Genomic DNA, 17220 nt, shown 5'->3' with positions numbered 1-17220 from the left:
CTGCAGGATTAGTTGGATCATTCATTGGATTGGAACATGAGCCTGTTGGGAAGTTCATCGGTGCTGAGGCACCGACTTGGCATTATGGTCTAATGTGATCACGCGCTCCATGTGGACACATATCCGGTTGTGCTTGAGTGTCCATTGGGGCAAAACCTAGAGGATAAACAGGGCCTTCCTGATCAACTCCCGAATTGATTACAGGGCTCTTTCCTTTATCAGCCAATAATTGTGTCAGTTGGCTCATAATTCTTTGGGATTTCAGTGCGTCTTGTTGGATTTTATCCAATTGTTCTTGCATCTTATCTTGTATTTCTTTTCGCAATTGTTCCAATCTTTCTAACCTCTGATCCATTACTTTTGTCTTGAGACGGGTACCGTAGCGATGTTTGATTGGTTGACTCTTGTTGGTTTCCAGGTTAACTGAAATAATTTTACCTAATTAGGGTCCTTTTGTGAAAATCTAATGCATATGATGCACTGTAATGCAAATGCGTGAAATGAATGCAAAAAGAAATAGAAGCATTGATTCTGAATTTAATTTCATTAAAACAACTTTTCTAGAAGACAAATTTCTTTACATAAAACAGATTACATATGCGGCTTTGCCCTCATATTCCAGGTGAATACATTGATCTCCTTCTTCATACGGAAGCTAGGATCAAATCTTGTGAATTTTCAAAATATGTCTCTACTATCTCCTTCTTGTTTGATCCAAGCCACGACCCAATGCTCCCCCACGATGCTCTTTAGTTTCGTGACTGCTTTCGGATGATCTTTGTCGGTTTGAATCCTCAGGCAGCTAAGCGTAGTCGTATATTCCTCCACAAACTTCTAACCTTCTCTTATTGTGTTTAATTAGTCCATAATCAGGCAGTCGCATCATATTCTACTTTATCAAGAAATTCGTTTTCCATGACAAGTTTTTCTATTTAGCAATCAAATTTGAATCAACACCTCTTTTCTATGATGAAAATGCAATGCAGTCATAACCAAAACAAAACAGGTTAGTACAAAGCAAAAGTAAACAAGAAAGAAACAAAAAAAGCACCTAATCGGGTAACTACTAGGGGTTCAAAGTAGTTCTACCTAGGGTGGGCTCTTAAGGTCTTCTACATGTGGTTTGGTTCTAAAGCAAGGGTACTCTAACCAGCAGATTCCTCAATCTTCACCCATTATAGGCTCATACGGACCGAGTTCGGTTCAGGGGAATACATTTCCTTATGGTTACACGGAGATGAAAATCTCACGAAGACATAGGTACAGATGTATCCCGAAAGTGATCCACTATCCTGCACGGAGGTGAAAATCTCACGAAGGACTAGTTTCTCACTCCCACTTAAAAGGGTATGACCGAGTGGTCATGCAATGCAATGCAGAAAGATATAAAAATTTAAAATACAAAACATGATTAAAACTATAACTCAAAACAAATGAAATGCAATGAGAGGATCGTATATTTAAATCAAATTTTCAACTTTTGAAAAAAAGACAAGAAATAATCAACTCGTGGCTTGACTCTCTTATTTAAAGTCCCCAGCGGAGTCGCCAAGCTGTTGACACCATTTTTTGGATGAAATCGGGGTCTACTTGGATTTTAAAAACGAAAACGAAAACGGGAGTCGCCACCAATCTTTTTTGATGAGGTGTGATCGGGTCACCTCGTAAAAGTGGTTGTTTTTAATAAACAATTTAATTTTATTAAAACAACGAGTTTGGTCCACGAAATTCAGAAAAATGGGTTCAGGAGTCGGTTACGTACGAGGAAGGATTAGCACCCTCGTAACGCCCAAAATTGGTACCTAGTTGATTAGTTAATGTCTTAATGTCTAAAATTGAAAACTTTAAAGAGATTTAAAAATACAATTCTTTATTGAAATGTTGAAATTTTTTTGGAAAATGGGCATATTTCACGTTAATCGCGAAAAAGAATCATATCTAGTAAGTTAGGACACAATGTCTCGAATTCTCGATACGAGAATAAATACCGAAAATTTATTAGAAAAATCCTCATCTTGAGAAAACGACGTGTCATATCCAATGCGTTAGGACACAACGTATCGAATTCCCAATACGAGAATAAATGCCAAAAATTTACTTATTTAAAAAATATTTAATTATCTCGGGTTTAGAAAAGGGATCATGCCCAGTAAGTTAGGACACGGTCTTTTCTTAATTCCCGAGATTGCTTAAAAAACTTGAGTTTAAAAAGATTCGTGTCTTTAGATTTATTATGAAAGTCGAAATCCAGTAAGTTAGGGTACGACTTTCCCAAATCTAAACACGAAATTTTGTATATATTTATATTCATGAAAATTAAAAAAGTATATAGATATGTATATAGATTATAAAATATAAAAATATATATAAGTATGTGTATATACATGAGATTGTAAAAATACGGAGAATATATATGTATGTATATATATATATAATGAAATTTGGAATTAAAAGATATACATAATAATAATAATAATAATAATAAGCTAAAAAAATAAAATAAAGTAAAATAAAACAATGATACATTGAAATACGAAAAGAAAGCATAAATAATGAAGAATAGAAAATAAAAATTAAAGAGAAAAAAAAGGGTAAATAAATAATATATGCAGAATACCATAAATAAATAAAAAAAAGATTAGACTAAAGTCATAACAAAATTTAAGGGAAGAAATCGAAAATAAATAAATAAAAAAAACGTCCCAGGATCAAATCGCAACGCGCGTTTGACATGAGGGACCAAAAGGGAAAATTTCCCACCTTCAAAACGCAGCGCTTTAATGCGGACTTAATCAAGACAGAAATAAACTTATAAGGCTAAATTGAAAATAGAAGAAAAGGAAGAAAAAAAGGTCAAATTGCAACGCGTTGCAAACGCGGGGGGACTGCGCACATAAATATCCCTTTTTTTGAAAACACGCGGATCCTCCCCCTAGGGTCGGGTCACCGCGCGGGTCAGGGCCAAAACGGCGTCGTTTTGGCACCTGACCCTAATAGCTAAACGGCGCCGTTTCTAATGCCTTTATAAATAAAAAAAATAATTTAAACTTCATTTTCTTCCATTTCTCTTAAAAAAGCTGATTTTTCTCTCAAAATCCCCTCCCCTCTCCAAAAATCCGGCCAAGGGTCTAGTGAGGCTTCGGCGCCGTCGCCATCGTCGGCCACCGCGGAAACTCTAAATCGACCCCCTTTTTAACCGCTTTAACCCCGGGTAACTCCGATCTACCCTAAAACTAGCTAAAAACCGTCAAGGATCAAAGGAAGACCGAAAAACTCTTCGATTTCCTCCTCTCCGGCCACCAGCAAGGCACAAACAGATTCAGGTAACCCTTTCTTATACCCTTTTTATTTATTAACAGTTTTCTTAAAAAACGATTTAAAATAAATAAATAAATAAATAAATCGAAAAAGAAGAAAAATGAAGAACAAAAACAGCAAAATGAAGAACAAAAACAGCAACCTTTTTTTATTTTTTTATTTATCTCTGATTCTCTGATATGCCCTTTTTTACAAAGAAAATCCTCCTTTTACATTTGTTTGATCTACTATTTTGGCTTCATCTCTGTCACTGTTTCTTTGCCTTTGTAGTCATTTCTTCCTTTTTCTTGCAGGTTCGACCAGCTGGAGGCGTTGACGAGGGCGGAGTTCACGGTTTTTTGCCGTTTTGGTGCAAGCCTGCCAGGCCTCGGGCGGTGTGCGTGCCGAGGGCGCACATGGGTAGCAGCAGGGGAGCGGCAGCCTAGGATACCCTGAAGGCTAGGGTTTCCCAAAATTTTTAAGGTTTTTGGGCTTATCGGGCTCTAGGGTAGTGGATTTAGGTCTGCTGGGCTTGTATTTGGGTTTAATTTAGTTTGTTGGGCTGGGGCAAATTTGGGCTTTCTACATAATCCTTTTCCTTTCTTTTTACTACAAGACAGCTTTGTACATGGAGAAATTTTGAATCTAAAAATCATCATATGCACTAGTAAATAATAAGGTTTAATTATGCCTTTTGGTCCTTGTACTCTTTAGACTTTTGTATTTTAGTCAATCTGTTTTTATTATTAAGAATTTAATCTCTTTACTGGTTTAATTAATAACACAATAGTTAAATTTGAATACATAATGTTTTAATGTTGATTTAAAAATTAAATTCTAATTAGTAATACAAAATAAAATTTATCACAAATTCAATTACCATGTGAAGTTTAGTTTTTAAATGAGAGAAATAGAGAAACTAACATCACAGGGATTGGAAGCACATATACCACAATAAGAAGACAAATTTTTGGAAACCTCTTTACTCACCTGGAAGACAAAGGGTTAGGGGTTAGGGGCAGGCATGTATTGGACGGGGCAAATGTAATGCTAACTCTTTCACTAATTGACGTATGAAGGAAGGTGATGTGGGAAAGAAGTTGCATGATATAATAACTTGTTGATGGGACTAAGAAATAATTAATGCTAGAGTGTAACAGAGGCAAAGCCATTTACAAATCACAGTAACTTCACGTGCAACTCTGACCCTAGTATGCAACCAAAGCCATTTTTTTGCTATAAAATGTAAACACTATTACAGCAGCCACCATTTTAAATGTCCAAATTGATACAACAACCCAAGTCTGAGATTATGTTAGTATGTACATAACAGGCACTACAAACAGCATCTTAAAATCTTGTCTACACTCTTAAAAAGAATGGACACAGCTCTTAACCCCATATTTTTTTACACAGCATAGGGTTAATGGAAGTTGAATAGTTTAAATGGGAGGAACACGAGGCCAAGCAAAGCAAGTGGTGCATGCCTTGCTTTATTTATTTTAATCTAATCACTTACTAGGGTTTTGAGCTCATTACCTTGCTTTTATCAATCTTATTTTTGTACTGTTATAATGGAATCTTTTGGTCATAACCCAACCTTGACTTCATTTTTGTTTTTTTTTTTTGGCATGTGGGGTTACTGATTTTTAGCGGATTTTTGTTCTATTTCTGATCAATTTTATTGTAGACTGATTTTTTTATTATAATTACATTGAATCTCAATTAAATTAGATGGGACTCGAGAATAAATCTTTTCTAAGACAATACTTACACTCAGAACCATTCTTTAAGGTTTATCGAGTTCTTTTTTACTGAACCCAACATCGATTATTGCAGAGTGACTTCAAACTGCAGCAAAGATGAATTAACTCCAGCTGCCAACTAGCCGAAACAGGGAGATTTGACCCTTGGTTTGGGTTTTGGAAATGCAAAACAACATCTCATTCCATTTTTATATTATTATATAATAATTCAATTATGCATCTACACTGTGACCACTGTCAAATGCTTCACCAGGATTTCAACCTAATGAAAAGCCAGATGTAAGTGAATTGAGACTCAAGAATTACAATAAAGTCCGTGGGATCTTAGTCTTATTTGGTCTGCTGCCAATTTTACATGTATACTTGCTATGAGGAAATATATAATTAGCAAATAATTAATTATAATTCTCTGATAATGAGTTTTTCTTGCACAGTGTCTTCAAAATGGACCAACCAAAACTCAGTTTCTTGTTTCATCAAAAGTCATTATCAACCCATCGTGTAGGTTACTTTAAATAAAGTAGAAATTTAACCAGCCATGATAACATTGTTAATTTGAATGAAGCCCCATGTCCCTACATAGATGATAGGAAGTTAAGATGAATATATATATATATATTTGAAGTTGGTTCCAAACAAAACAAGAAAGAAACAACAAAAAGATGAACCTCATCATCCATTAATAATAATCTTCTCAGTCATCATCCACAAAATTGAAAGGCATGCAATGGGCATAAATAATTATAGCCACAGAGAAATTTGCTTAGCTAATTGAAAATCATGGCCGACCCGTTGTGCTGGAGGGTGATGTCTACAAAAAAAAGCTAAGATATAGAGTATGACATGGCAATGAAAATGGGGGAGATAGAGAGGGGTGGGGGGTGGGGTCCAATTGGTGTTGTCTGGTGACTTAGGGGGCACTGCACGCCCTTTCATGCCCCATCCATGGCTCTTTTCTAGACCAATGAATGTAAGGCAGGACCACACTTTCCTCCCTATAAGAACCCCTCTTTCACTTCCGCAGCAGCACAAGGTAGAGATGAAGATGAGCAGTGGCAGCATGGGAGCCTCAAAGAGAAGGTTATCAAGCAGAGGTGTTGGAGGGGTCCTCCGAGAGCAAAGGGCTAAGCTTTATATAATCCGTAGATGTGTTGTTATGCTCCTTTGCTGGCATGATTGAAACTCCTTTTTTTTCTTTTTATTTCTTCATTTCATGGTGGAGTGTAAATACTTTTCCAGCGGCGGATATCATTATCGGAAAGTTGAAAAAACAATTTTTGTATGCCATGGCCTTATGGCCTGGATGTAAATTAGATAGCTTGAATTAAAATCTTTGATATTATTAGTTAACAAAGCATATGCTCCTTTATTCTTTTAAATCTGCTACTGTTGTTGTGACATGGAGATTGATCCACCATGGGATTGGAGGTCAAAAGGATCAATGCAACTGCTCTTTAGCTTCTGTCATTTGCTTTCAGATGGTGAAATAGAAGCTGATAAACGAGTTTCGGGCTTTGCCTATTTCATGAATTGCTCAAAGTTTAGTTTTCTTCTTCCGGTATGAAACCTTCCCATATCTATTAGTCATATTGAATTCCAACTAAACACCAAGTCTAGTCAGGTTAGATGGTCTATCAACTTTTTTTCTTTCTTTCACAAAACTTGAATCTGAACACTCTGTCCAACAAGATGAGGGAATAGACTATCAAAAAGAAAAGAGTAAGATGAAAGGCAAAGCCCACGTGCGCCTCCGTATACACAACCCCCACCACCACACATGGTCATGTCATGGTTGTCTGCTTCATTTTCAATCAACAAAAAACTACTGTTTAATATCAATAATTCATTAAACTATTACTATATTACATGTATACATATGTATTATATATGTTGGAAAAGCTTAAATCTAAGACCCCTCTTAGAGAGGGGATAAAATGTAGAATAACAACTTGAAATTGCATGGACATGGGCATGGCTTGGGTCAGCGATATTGAGCTAGCAAAACCAGCCTGCCAATCCATCCATATTGACCAGGTCGTTGAATGCATGGGCATGTCTTCTTTTCAATCATGGCATTCATGTGCCATAACTTACATCTTCCACACCAATGCCCTAGCACTAACAGTTAACTTGTAAGCCAAGCAACAGTAATAGGCATTTGATGCTGGATGTAACTTATGGCACATGTAAACAATTATGTACAATCTCCTATACCATCTTTTTTGTTGAGGTCGTTGACTTCAGTTTTGATAAAAGCACATTACTGCCTTGATTTTCATTACAGTTGCTTATGAACTAAGTAAAGCTCCAGTTTGAACATCATTAATTAAAGATCATTTTTAAGTTTTAACAAAGTGAAAAGATACTTCGGCACTAATGTTATTTCATCGAAACTTTGTATCATGTCAAAATCCCTAAATTTCATTACATAAATGCAACCAAATGTTATTTACAATTCTTGGATGCGATTACACATCTGTATCTTGTTCCAAGAAACCAAATTGACCTGCTTCTCAATGCTTGCTTCACCAAAAATCACAAGCAATTCTTCAAAACTTTACATGAATTTTTTCTACAGGTAATTTCAGACTACACATCATACACCAGCAGTCGCTCTTCGATAGAAACACGGCAGATTGGGCACCTTTTACACTTCTCACAGCATGTACTGAGATGCAAATTAGTCAGATAAAAAAGAATGCAAGATTCCACATCCTTTGATAAGAAATGTAATATTATGCATGGTCATAAGACAAAGGTTACAATTTTGTAAGTAATTACCATAAACATACATACATGAGAATTTATGATGCCTTAGCCGTAGATTTAGGAGATATATCAATGCATTAATCATTACTGATAGAGCACGTGATAGCCAGAATGAACGAACTTTAGCAGTATTTATGGGGATGGGTAGATATGAATACCTGCAGAGGACATGATGCCTACATGGGAGGAGGACTATGTTGATTTGTTCTTCGAAGCAAACTCTACAGAGAATCTTTTCCTGACAGATTCATTAAATTAACAAGTATGCAACGCCATAGATAATGGCTCAACAGTTATAATAACTAGGTTAGAACTTATGTTTTCTCCTGAAATATACATTTTGAAGTCTTTCAAACTCCTGCTGGCTAAATTGTGTGATTTCTGTCTGCTCACGGACTGCAGCTTGTAATCTCCAAATCTGTATTTAAAAGAAATGAAGATTTTATCAGTACAACATCATTAGATGGTAAACAGGATTTCACATATTATATAGCCATCAAGTTGGACAAAAACAATTGCAAAAGTAAAGCAGACTTCAATTAAATTTCATTCAAAAATAAAAAAACAGACTTAAACTAAAGCATAAGCTTATACTTTTACGATTTGAAGATAACAAGTACTGGGTGTACCTCTTCAACCAGATCTGATTTAGGCATTTTCTTCACAGAATCAGGTGAGAAAGTGTTATATCTGAACGTTAAGAGGATGAAAGATAAGATCAGCATAGAGACAAGAGGAGGAAAAACCTGTTACAATCTCTGTAATACTCAAGGAGCCCCATAGCATGCAATGGAAGCAACTGGTACTTATGATGAGAAGAAACAAGCATTGTTGATAAATTCAGCATAACAACAATAACTCATCATGCAGACTCCATTCTTTAGTTTCCAATGCTTTTTAAAACATTCTTTTCATGAAAAATAAACTAGAAGAGTAAGCCAGAACACCAGAATGGAATATACATGTATGGGAGAATTTATTTTTCTTTCAACCAGTAATGGATGGAAGATTTAAAAGGTTGTCACCATGTGGTGAAATGAATGGACATAATCCTAACGGATAAAGGTGAATAACTGGTAACTTTACTGCATTTCTTGTGCGGCTATAAATGAATACTGATAGTTGGTAATGAAAACTTTTCCACTTTCAGAAAAATCATACTATGCTGGAGAAACCATTTTTGGTATGCTTTTTAAATCTAAGAAGTCCCTCAAGAAAGCAGGCAGAATTGTTGCTTATACATTTTGCTAGATGAATGAATGCCTAAAGGAACCAGAACATAAAATACAAAACATACCCAGATGCCCCAGAACAGTAAAGTCTAGCCTGCTCCTCTCGACTTCCTTCATCAATAGACCACCAACCCAGCAACCTGTTGAAAGAAAGAGACATAAATGACGAGTCTTGCTTGGCAATGATTAATTTTTTTCACTAATCAATTTTTTAAAGTCCAACTCCTAATAAAACTACCTTGACCCACGGTGCAAGATCCCAAAAAATTCAACCACTTTTGATGATATATCAAAGTATCTTCCAGAGACAGCTTCACTATGTATTAAAATAACAATTTTCTCAATCAATCTATATGCAGCAAGAACAACCCCAGCTCCTTGCAGCAGCAGAAGAGGAGAAAAAAGGACTGGAGATGATATATTTCTTGCACTAGGTGGTGTTCCCTGGCATCACAGTTTAATATGTATTTAAGGTACGACTTTAATATTTGGAAAAGTAACAAACAAAGGCCCTTCTAAACAATAAAAATACCTCTAAGTACATGAAAAGCATGATCTGGAAACCAATAAATGGAATTTTCATAACATGCCCTCCAATATCTTGCATGCTGCACATTCCACTGTTCTGTTGCATGTCTTCATCAGTAGATACTACCAAACCTCTGTTCCAGTCCAGGTATCTCGTACTCATTGAAGATGAGCTGGTTTGTCCAAGATGGGAATTTCGATGAATTGCTGGATTATACCACTTTGTACAAACAAGAAAGGCAAAGCACTCTGCAATACTGCAACAAAACAAAAAGGATAATTCCAATAGAAAAAAGGGAACCGAGGAGAAGCCAAAAAAAAAAATCATCACATGAAAATGATCGTATTCTACCCAAAATTTATGAATAAATCCCACCAGCCGAGAGCTGCAACATCACCTACACGTCGTTAAAGATCAATTAATGTATTAGCATTGCACGTTTTGAACAACTCACATTTATAACAAGATAGAATAAATGCAGCTTGAATAGTACATAAAGAAAAGGAAAAAAGAAACTAGGTCAAGAGAATTATGACTAAACAAACAACTTACCACATAACTTTAAAAGAGTGAAAGTTGTGGCAGCAATAAAAAAGACCATAGATATTGCAACCCAAAAATGCTACAAATAAAATACCAGAAATTTAAGATCAGTTCTCTGAACAATTATCAGGGCACAATACTTTAACATTAGATATTAAAAAGTAGATCATCATGGACCATATGTATTGTTACCATTATCAAACTGAGCATATACTCTGGTTAAATATGAGTATTTTTTAAGTATGATGCATTCACAACAAGCAGTTAGAAATGTGAAAAGTTAGTTAAACTGAACATTAATATCATTTTTTCTACTTCTTTCACATTGTTTCTTTTCCTCTTTCTTAATACCGTATGAGCCAACATGATAGGGGGTAAACTTTTAATTTATTGTTCATTTTCAATCAAGTTGTCCCAAGTTAAAAAATGTATCTTGAAAGCAAATCTCATGCTTAATTAAAAGCAACATAACGTTCAGAATAGTTATTGAACGGTGCACCTCTAGAAAGGCTAGTAGAGATAAAACATGGAGATACAAAAGAGGAAGATTTATACAATACAGTGCTTCTGAGTTCCAAAATTGGAGCAAGTCAAATATGAATCAATTCAGATGTATCTCCTCAAGCAATTTTCTTGATCAAAGATACAAGAATCAAAAGAATTCAAGTAAAGGTTTTGAATATGTTTTGTTGGTACAACAAACTGCCAACCAACACTTAATCACCATGAGAAAGCTGGATTAGTGCTACATAGAACCAGATAAGCTAAATGATAACTTGAACTGAAATGTGGTTAAGGATCTGGAATAAGAGAGTCAATTATTCACTAAAAGGCTGAGGCTCACAAAAGTGAGCTAGATGAGAGTATAACCTTACAGCAGAATTAGGTAATTTAGTCTAAAGCGAAACCTCTGCTTATTTGTCAAAAATAAAAAATAAAAAAAATGTGATAAAAAACTTTATCTCTTATTCAGCAATTATAAAATCTAATATACTTTTTCTAATCACTGTTAAAAATTAAGAAGGGGGGGGGGTCTTCTGACAGTTCACAGAACAAGGAGATAACATCTTCTCCTAACATCCAAAGAAAAATGGCAAGGGGACAGAACCAAATTAGATTTTCAAAAGTAAAAAAATGGAAACAATACATGATACATAACCAATCTCATAACTGGTTCTTCTCAATTCAAATTGCAATAACTAAGTACACATCAATTAAGGCCAATGCCTACAAGGTAGTAAATCCGGGATAATGGTTAAACTTTGAATCATATATACGCATCCCATGCAGACATGCATTATATTTATATGCATGCTTGATCGTTTTGTCATGCATTCCAATAAAAGTTGAGAGACTGATCAGAGCGATGATTACCATTACCAGTAACATTATAATTCCATGCCTTGTCTGATGAAAGATGAAATGAAAACCAAAAATTGATAAAGGTGCAAAGCCACTGGAGAAATCATCATTTATGAAACTTATGAGTATGTAGAACCAAGCACTAAGGCTAATGAAGAATTTTATTTCATGAGTTATATATTATTCCTAAAATAAATCACTTAGTCAATAATAATTACAAACTTACTGGAAGGGTCTCCCATATCACTTCATCACTCATACTTTCATCATCTCCGGGCATTAAAGCTCTGCACATCCTGTTAAAAATTAAAGAAAAATGGTTATTGCATCTATAACGGTTGATAACATAGAACTAAATAACAGGAACATTGAATACCTGCCTACAACAGGCTTCGTGCTTTGCTAAAATACTAAAACATCAATGGCCTTGCTATAGTTAATGGAAAAGTCTGTAGACTCAAAGCAATGCAACCCAACAGAATTTTTGGGCCGGGTGAGGATCAAAAGGAGGACACCAAATGTGTTTATGATTTTTTTGAAGTCAAGAAACAAGAGATGAAGTCGGCAAGAAGCATACAGTCCACACTACATGCTATAAATAACCAGATATCATGATACTGGATTTAATTAATTTTTTAAGGTTGTCAAGAAGTTTTGCGAGATTTCAGATTCCTATTGGCTGGAGCCAAAACATGAACGAAATCGATTCAGTTAATAGGCATAAGAGTTTTATAGTACCAGAAAGTGCTCAACCACAAATAGAGGATCAACATAATGGTTAAAGAAACATACCTGATATTATCAATCAAAATAGCTATTTCAAATATAAGCAGGGGCATAAAGACGATCTTCAGATTAACAACTGCAGAACATTGATTTTCACAGAATTAATTTAATATGATAATCCAATGGAGAAATTAAATGCTAAAAGAATATAGATGTACTAAACTTTTGAAGAATCAGATGTATATCCTTCGAAACAAGGGATAAGTTCAGATAAATACTTCACTACGTTGAAGATAGAAACTAATATTTGCAGACTATCGATAATACTTAAAGCAGTATTAAAATGTATTGATAGAAAGAGTATCAGTTAAGTTAATACGATAACTTGAGCATAATAAGTAATTTGTGAGCCATTAATCTGAACAACCTTGATCCACCAAATCAAGGAGTGTAACTACGATGGAAAATATTAAAGCAAGAAGTAAATAATAAAGAAAGAATTCATATATCTACAGATTATATGTTAAATAGAGTAAGTACATCTACATTATAATGTCCAGAGAATGTTGCCTCCGTACCAAAGCTATTGTCAAGATGTATACACAAAAGGAGCTCAAAAGCAACAAGCAATGGTGATGCCATGACCGTATGAAAGGGGGCCCACTGTGCATGAGAAAATCACATTAGTGATTTGGATTTATTTCGAATATAACACCATAAAACATCTTGTCGCAGCTAAGATGACATCCAAATTTAGAGATGATTTGTTATACATTACGATCATGAGGGATTGCTGGAGCAGGCAAAGAAAACCTCCCACGTGCTACGACTGAATGAAAGAGCCATAATGGGGCAAATACAAGCCTGCACAAGGAAACAAAAAGCAAGCAGCCTCTAATAAATAGAAAACCAGAGAAAGAGTAGTTTACTTTCTTACTAGCATAAGATGATTTCATGCTCTCATCTCCCTACTTGCCTATAGAAGAACTAGTGAATTTACACTGACCTGCAACAAATGCATGCAGGTTCTGTCCTATATTATACACCTAACAGTGTTAACTCTATAACTAACACTTTCCTGAGAGCCTCTATGCATGATCATTAGTTAAATGTATTCACACTGTTAACCTTATATATGATCAAATCAAGGAAAGCAGATCAAGTATCTATGAGAAGGAAGAGAAAAAGCCATCAGTTAAACCCCTAACAAAGAGATTACATGACACTTGCCATATGTTTGAATTCCATGGCTATCCCGATAGAGAAGCCAAACCAGTCAATATTTCCTACAATCAAGTTTACAATTCTAGAGATTAATCAGATAAAACTTGCACAATTTCCATCTCAAAAAGAAAATCCCCCACCCTTAGTCTTCTTTTCCATCTCAAAGCCACCCAATTTTCACTTGCTTAAATCAAGTAAAATGTTACTCAAGGAAAAACTAACAACATACAAGTCACAGAAAGAAAGAAAAAAGCCCTTAATTGCAAAAGAGATTTATATGAATGTTATAAAATTCGTTTAACCAAGAATATTGTAAAAGGATGGAAGTGACTTGATGAATATAGTTAATGCAAACAACGAAATGAAAAAAGGGGGAAATTCATTGCTTTTCGCAAAACGTAACAGTCGTGAAACAAAAGGAACCAATCGTAAAATTAAGCAAATGAAAAAAGAGAAACGAACCACCAAGAATAGGAGAAGGCATGGTGAAGCTTAAGAACGAGTAAAAGGGTGAAAGAGAAGAGCAAGGCATGGGCTAGCAGCGCCAGCAGTGACTTCCCCACTCTCCTCCAGCTCATCACTACTCTTCTTCTCTCTACAACAAGCATACCCAGAAAATAAAAAAGGGAAAAAATCAAAAATCAAAATTTGATGGAATTCTCAAGATACCCAGAAAAGATAAACATCAAAAAGAGCAACTTGGATGGTGGAAAAATTCTTGGGACGAAATTAGACGGATGATGGCATCTTAGTCTAGGAAAAGATGAGGGTAATTTGGTCAAGGGGAAGAAGTGATTTGGTGGTGCCCACATTAAAAGGCATCAAAATATAGGAACCTATACAACAAAGACTTATACACCTTTTAACATGTCATAATAATAATAATGTTAGTTATTTTAAACGATAAACACTAAACAAAAACACCAACCAATTATGAATTATAAATATTTCATAGTAGCAATCAGGTTTCACATAATGATTCAATCACACTTTTGACAACTCCAATTGAATCTTTGAGAGCTTACAAGATAACCTAGGGAGAATGAAATAAGATGGTTGAATCAAGATCTATTTAAATAATTGGTCTGAGTTAAAAGATTGGATCGATTAATTCGTAAAATCGAAAGCTGAATTAATTTTGTTTTTATTTTTTTAATAATTTATTCAACTAAATCAAAAAATTGATCTAATCGAAAATCGATAGTCAAATTGAATCAACCACCATTCCAATTTTGAAAACTTTGTCTATAACCCAACTTATATATGAAAGAGGGGAAGGCCGTGAGTGATATAATCATGATGATGTTCTAAGTAAGTATATTAAGTAAATTGAATTATTCAAAAGTAATCATTTAAGTTATTGGGTCCTAAGTGGGATTTTTAATTCTATTTAAACATCCACGTATTTTATATTAGAAAATCTATTTTCTTTGTTTAATTAACATTTCTTTCTTTCTTTCTTCTATTTATATAACCTAAAAGTGTTAAAGCCTTTAAAGTTGTTTCTCTTCTCTTCATTTCTCACGCACTAATCCACTGAACAAAATGTGAAGAAAAGGCTAAGAAAAGATTTTTTGATAAAAAAAAATTTTTGTTGTAAGAACTTTGGGGATTCTATCTTTCATAGCTCATTTAGTTTTTTTATTTGATACGATCCACCAATGAAGCAAAGGGCAAAGGTTGTTGTGCTTGAGTTGTTAAGGAAAACAAAGAAAATGAAGAAAAAAAAAGAAAGAATACTCAGGGTGTTTGCTTAAGTTTTTTATTTGTCGTTGGTATGGATTTTGAAATGAAGGAATATGGTGAATTTTGCTATTGTGGAGTTAGGGTTTAAGGAGGTTTGTTGTTGTTGCATTTTTCTTCTGAGTTAGAATTTGTGAGGGAATATGATGAAATTGACTTTAGGTTAGCATATTCTGTTAGTGAATGTATGAATATTGTAATGAATTTTAGATTTAATTGAAGGTGGTCAATTTTAGATATTTAATTGTGTTATGAATTGTGAAATGCTAGATAGTTATGAATTGCAAAACACTAACTTGCTTGAACAATTACAAAAAATAATTTTGCTATGAATCCATATAACACCCCAAATCCGGTCTAAACGTTACGACCGAATCTGACAATGTCACAAACACCCCTTGCCCGTATTTGATGCCAGAATAGGGTACGAGGCATTACCATAACACATACACTTATAAACATGTTAAACCGAGTTATAAAGTTTCATTCAAATTTAAACTCTTCAAATGTTTAACATGCTTTTATAAATCTTCACGTTATAACTTCAAAATACTATATTTGTAACAAATAGGGTTTCTAAGACCCAATACATACTCATGCAATTCAATACTTCATTTTTATTTCATTTAATTCACGATTCTCATGTTCATGATTCAATTCAATTTCTCAATCCAATGTACATTTCAATACCACAATAATTCATTTAATTCAAATCATATCATTTGCAATTTCCATTTAATTCACGTACAATTCAATTTCATTACGTTCAATACTAATACATATTTATCGTTTAACTTAACGTCCCCTTTTTGCATCATTTTACACTTCAAGCATGAACCTAGTATTTCATTTCCTTTCCACTCCCGTTTCCTATGCATATCACACAAGATATAAACATTACACTCAACCATAGTCGCAAGCTAGTCTTTTTGAAGACTAACCACATGATAAACCATTTTAATAATTAAATATTACAAACTTTAAACCTTACCACCCTTTTATGATCACAAGTATATTTTCATCTAGACATTTACCATCCCAATGCATAATTTTATAAATTTAATGTGGCGTAATCCAGCCACAACTTGGCCAAAGCCTAAGCATACACACCAAACATGCTAGCCAAATAAACATATAGTATAAGCATTATAAGCATGGATAAACACCATATTTATTTATGTATCAAACTTATCAACATGAGTTAATTCATAAACCATTTCTGACATTGCTACATACCAAATCATATACCAAGTATACCACATACACATACTATGAAACTTTATTTTCTCACATGAACTTTAACACTAATAATGCACAATTATAAACATCATTTCTTTTCAATCGTTTATCGATTATAATCGAGCATATGGCCAATTATACACAAATCATTCATATGTTCTTCCAATTTTCCTCATCCTCCTCTCCATTCCACATCCTTAATGTGTATAACACACTTAAACAACATTAACTACAATTTCACTATTCACTCACATGTATATTCAAAGTTGTCTATTTGAGTCAGAGGCACTGAATTATTTTTACCCAGAGCTACAGGACTCCAAATTAATATCTATAAATTTTCCCCAAAACTAGATTCACATATCTTCTTACCATAAGATTTTCATAATTTTTGGTTTAGCCAAATAGTACAGTTTATTCTTTAAAGTTTCCCCTATTTCACTGCTCGACAGTTCTGACCTCTCTTCACTAAAAATTAATTATCTCATTGTACAGAATTTGGATATTATTTTTGTTTGTTTCTATTGAAAATAGATTCACCGAGGATTCAAAAAATATAAACTTTATCCCATAATTATTTTTGTAAAATTTTTGACAATTTTCCAAAGTCAAAACAGGGGATTCCGAATTCATTCTAACTCTGTCTAACTAAACTTCAAATATCTCAAAAAATATAACTTTTTTGCTTGCTCTATTTCTTTTATGTGATAGACTCATTCAGCTTCAATTTCATATATTATTCAATCTCTAATTCAATCTCCACCATTTTTGGTGATTTTTCAAAGTCACA

At 34.1% G+C, this 17220-nt stretch overlaps 2 protein-coding genes across 2 annotated transcripts; one reads left to right on the top strand and one right to left on the bottom strand.

The window, feature by feature from the left end:
- Positions 1-5970: 5970 nt before the first annotated feature.
- Positions 5971-6905, top strand: LOC107920506 (uncharacterized). The gene has a single exon (XM_016850251.2). The coding sequence runs from the start codon at positions 5998-6000 to the stop codon at positions 6241-6243; it is 246 nt and encodes an 81-aa protein (XP_016705740.1). The 5' UTR covers positions 5971-5997; the 3' UTR covers positions 6244-6905.
- A 561-nt stretch (positions 6906-7466) lies between these two features.
- Positions 7467-14181, bottom strand: LOC107920505 (uncharacterized). The gene is made up of 14 exons (XM_016850248.2): positions 13911-14181; positions 12998-13088; positions 12803-12887; positions 12291-12360; positions 11725-11794; positions 10146-10215; positions 9945-9990; positions 9597-9849; positions 9303-9508; positions 9130-9204; positions 8462-8522; positions 8170-8250; positions 7991-8070; positions 7467-7731 (listed from the first exon to the last, which is right to left on the bottom strand). Exons 1-14 carry the CDS (start codon positions 14054-14056, stop codon positions 7653-7655), a joined length of 1413 nt encoding a protein of 470 aa, XP_016705737.1. The 5' UTR covers positions 14057-14181; the 3' UTR covers positions 7467-7652.
- Between the last annotated feature and the right edge of the window lie 3039 nt (positions 14182-17220).

This window comes from Gossypium hirsutum, chromosome D13 (genome assembly GCF_007990345.1).
Source record: "Gossypium hirsutum isolate 1008001.06 chromosome D13, Gossypium_hirsutum_v2.1, whole genome shotgun sequence".
In the NCBI taxonomy this organism is placed as follows: Eukaryota; Viridiplantae; Streptophyta; class Magnoliopsida; order Malvales; family Malvaceae; genus Gossypium; species Gossypium hirsutum.
This window is presented reverse-complemented; position numbering and strand designations above follow the sequence as displayed.

Bases quoted from the DNA above. Each gene is read 5' to 3' on its own strand.
- LOC107920505 (XM_016850248.2), bottom strand. From the start codon at position 14,056: ATGCTTGTTGTAGAGAGAAGAAGAGTAGTGATGAGCTGGAGGAGAGTG. The intron at 9,509-9,596 runs GTATTTTTATTG...CTGTGATGCCAG, and splicing joins TGCTTTTCATGTACTTAGAG to GGAACACCACCTAGTGCAAG. The intron at 9,205-9,302 runs GTAGTTTTATTA...TTCTTTCAACAG, and splicing joins ATCTTGCACCGTGGGTCAAG to GTTGCTGGGTTGGTGGTCTA.
- LOC107920506 (XM_016850251.2), top strand. From the start codon at position 5,998: ATGCCCCATCCATGGCTCTTTTCTAGACCAATGAATGTAAGGCAGGAC.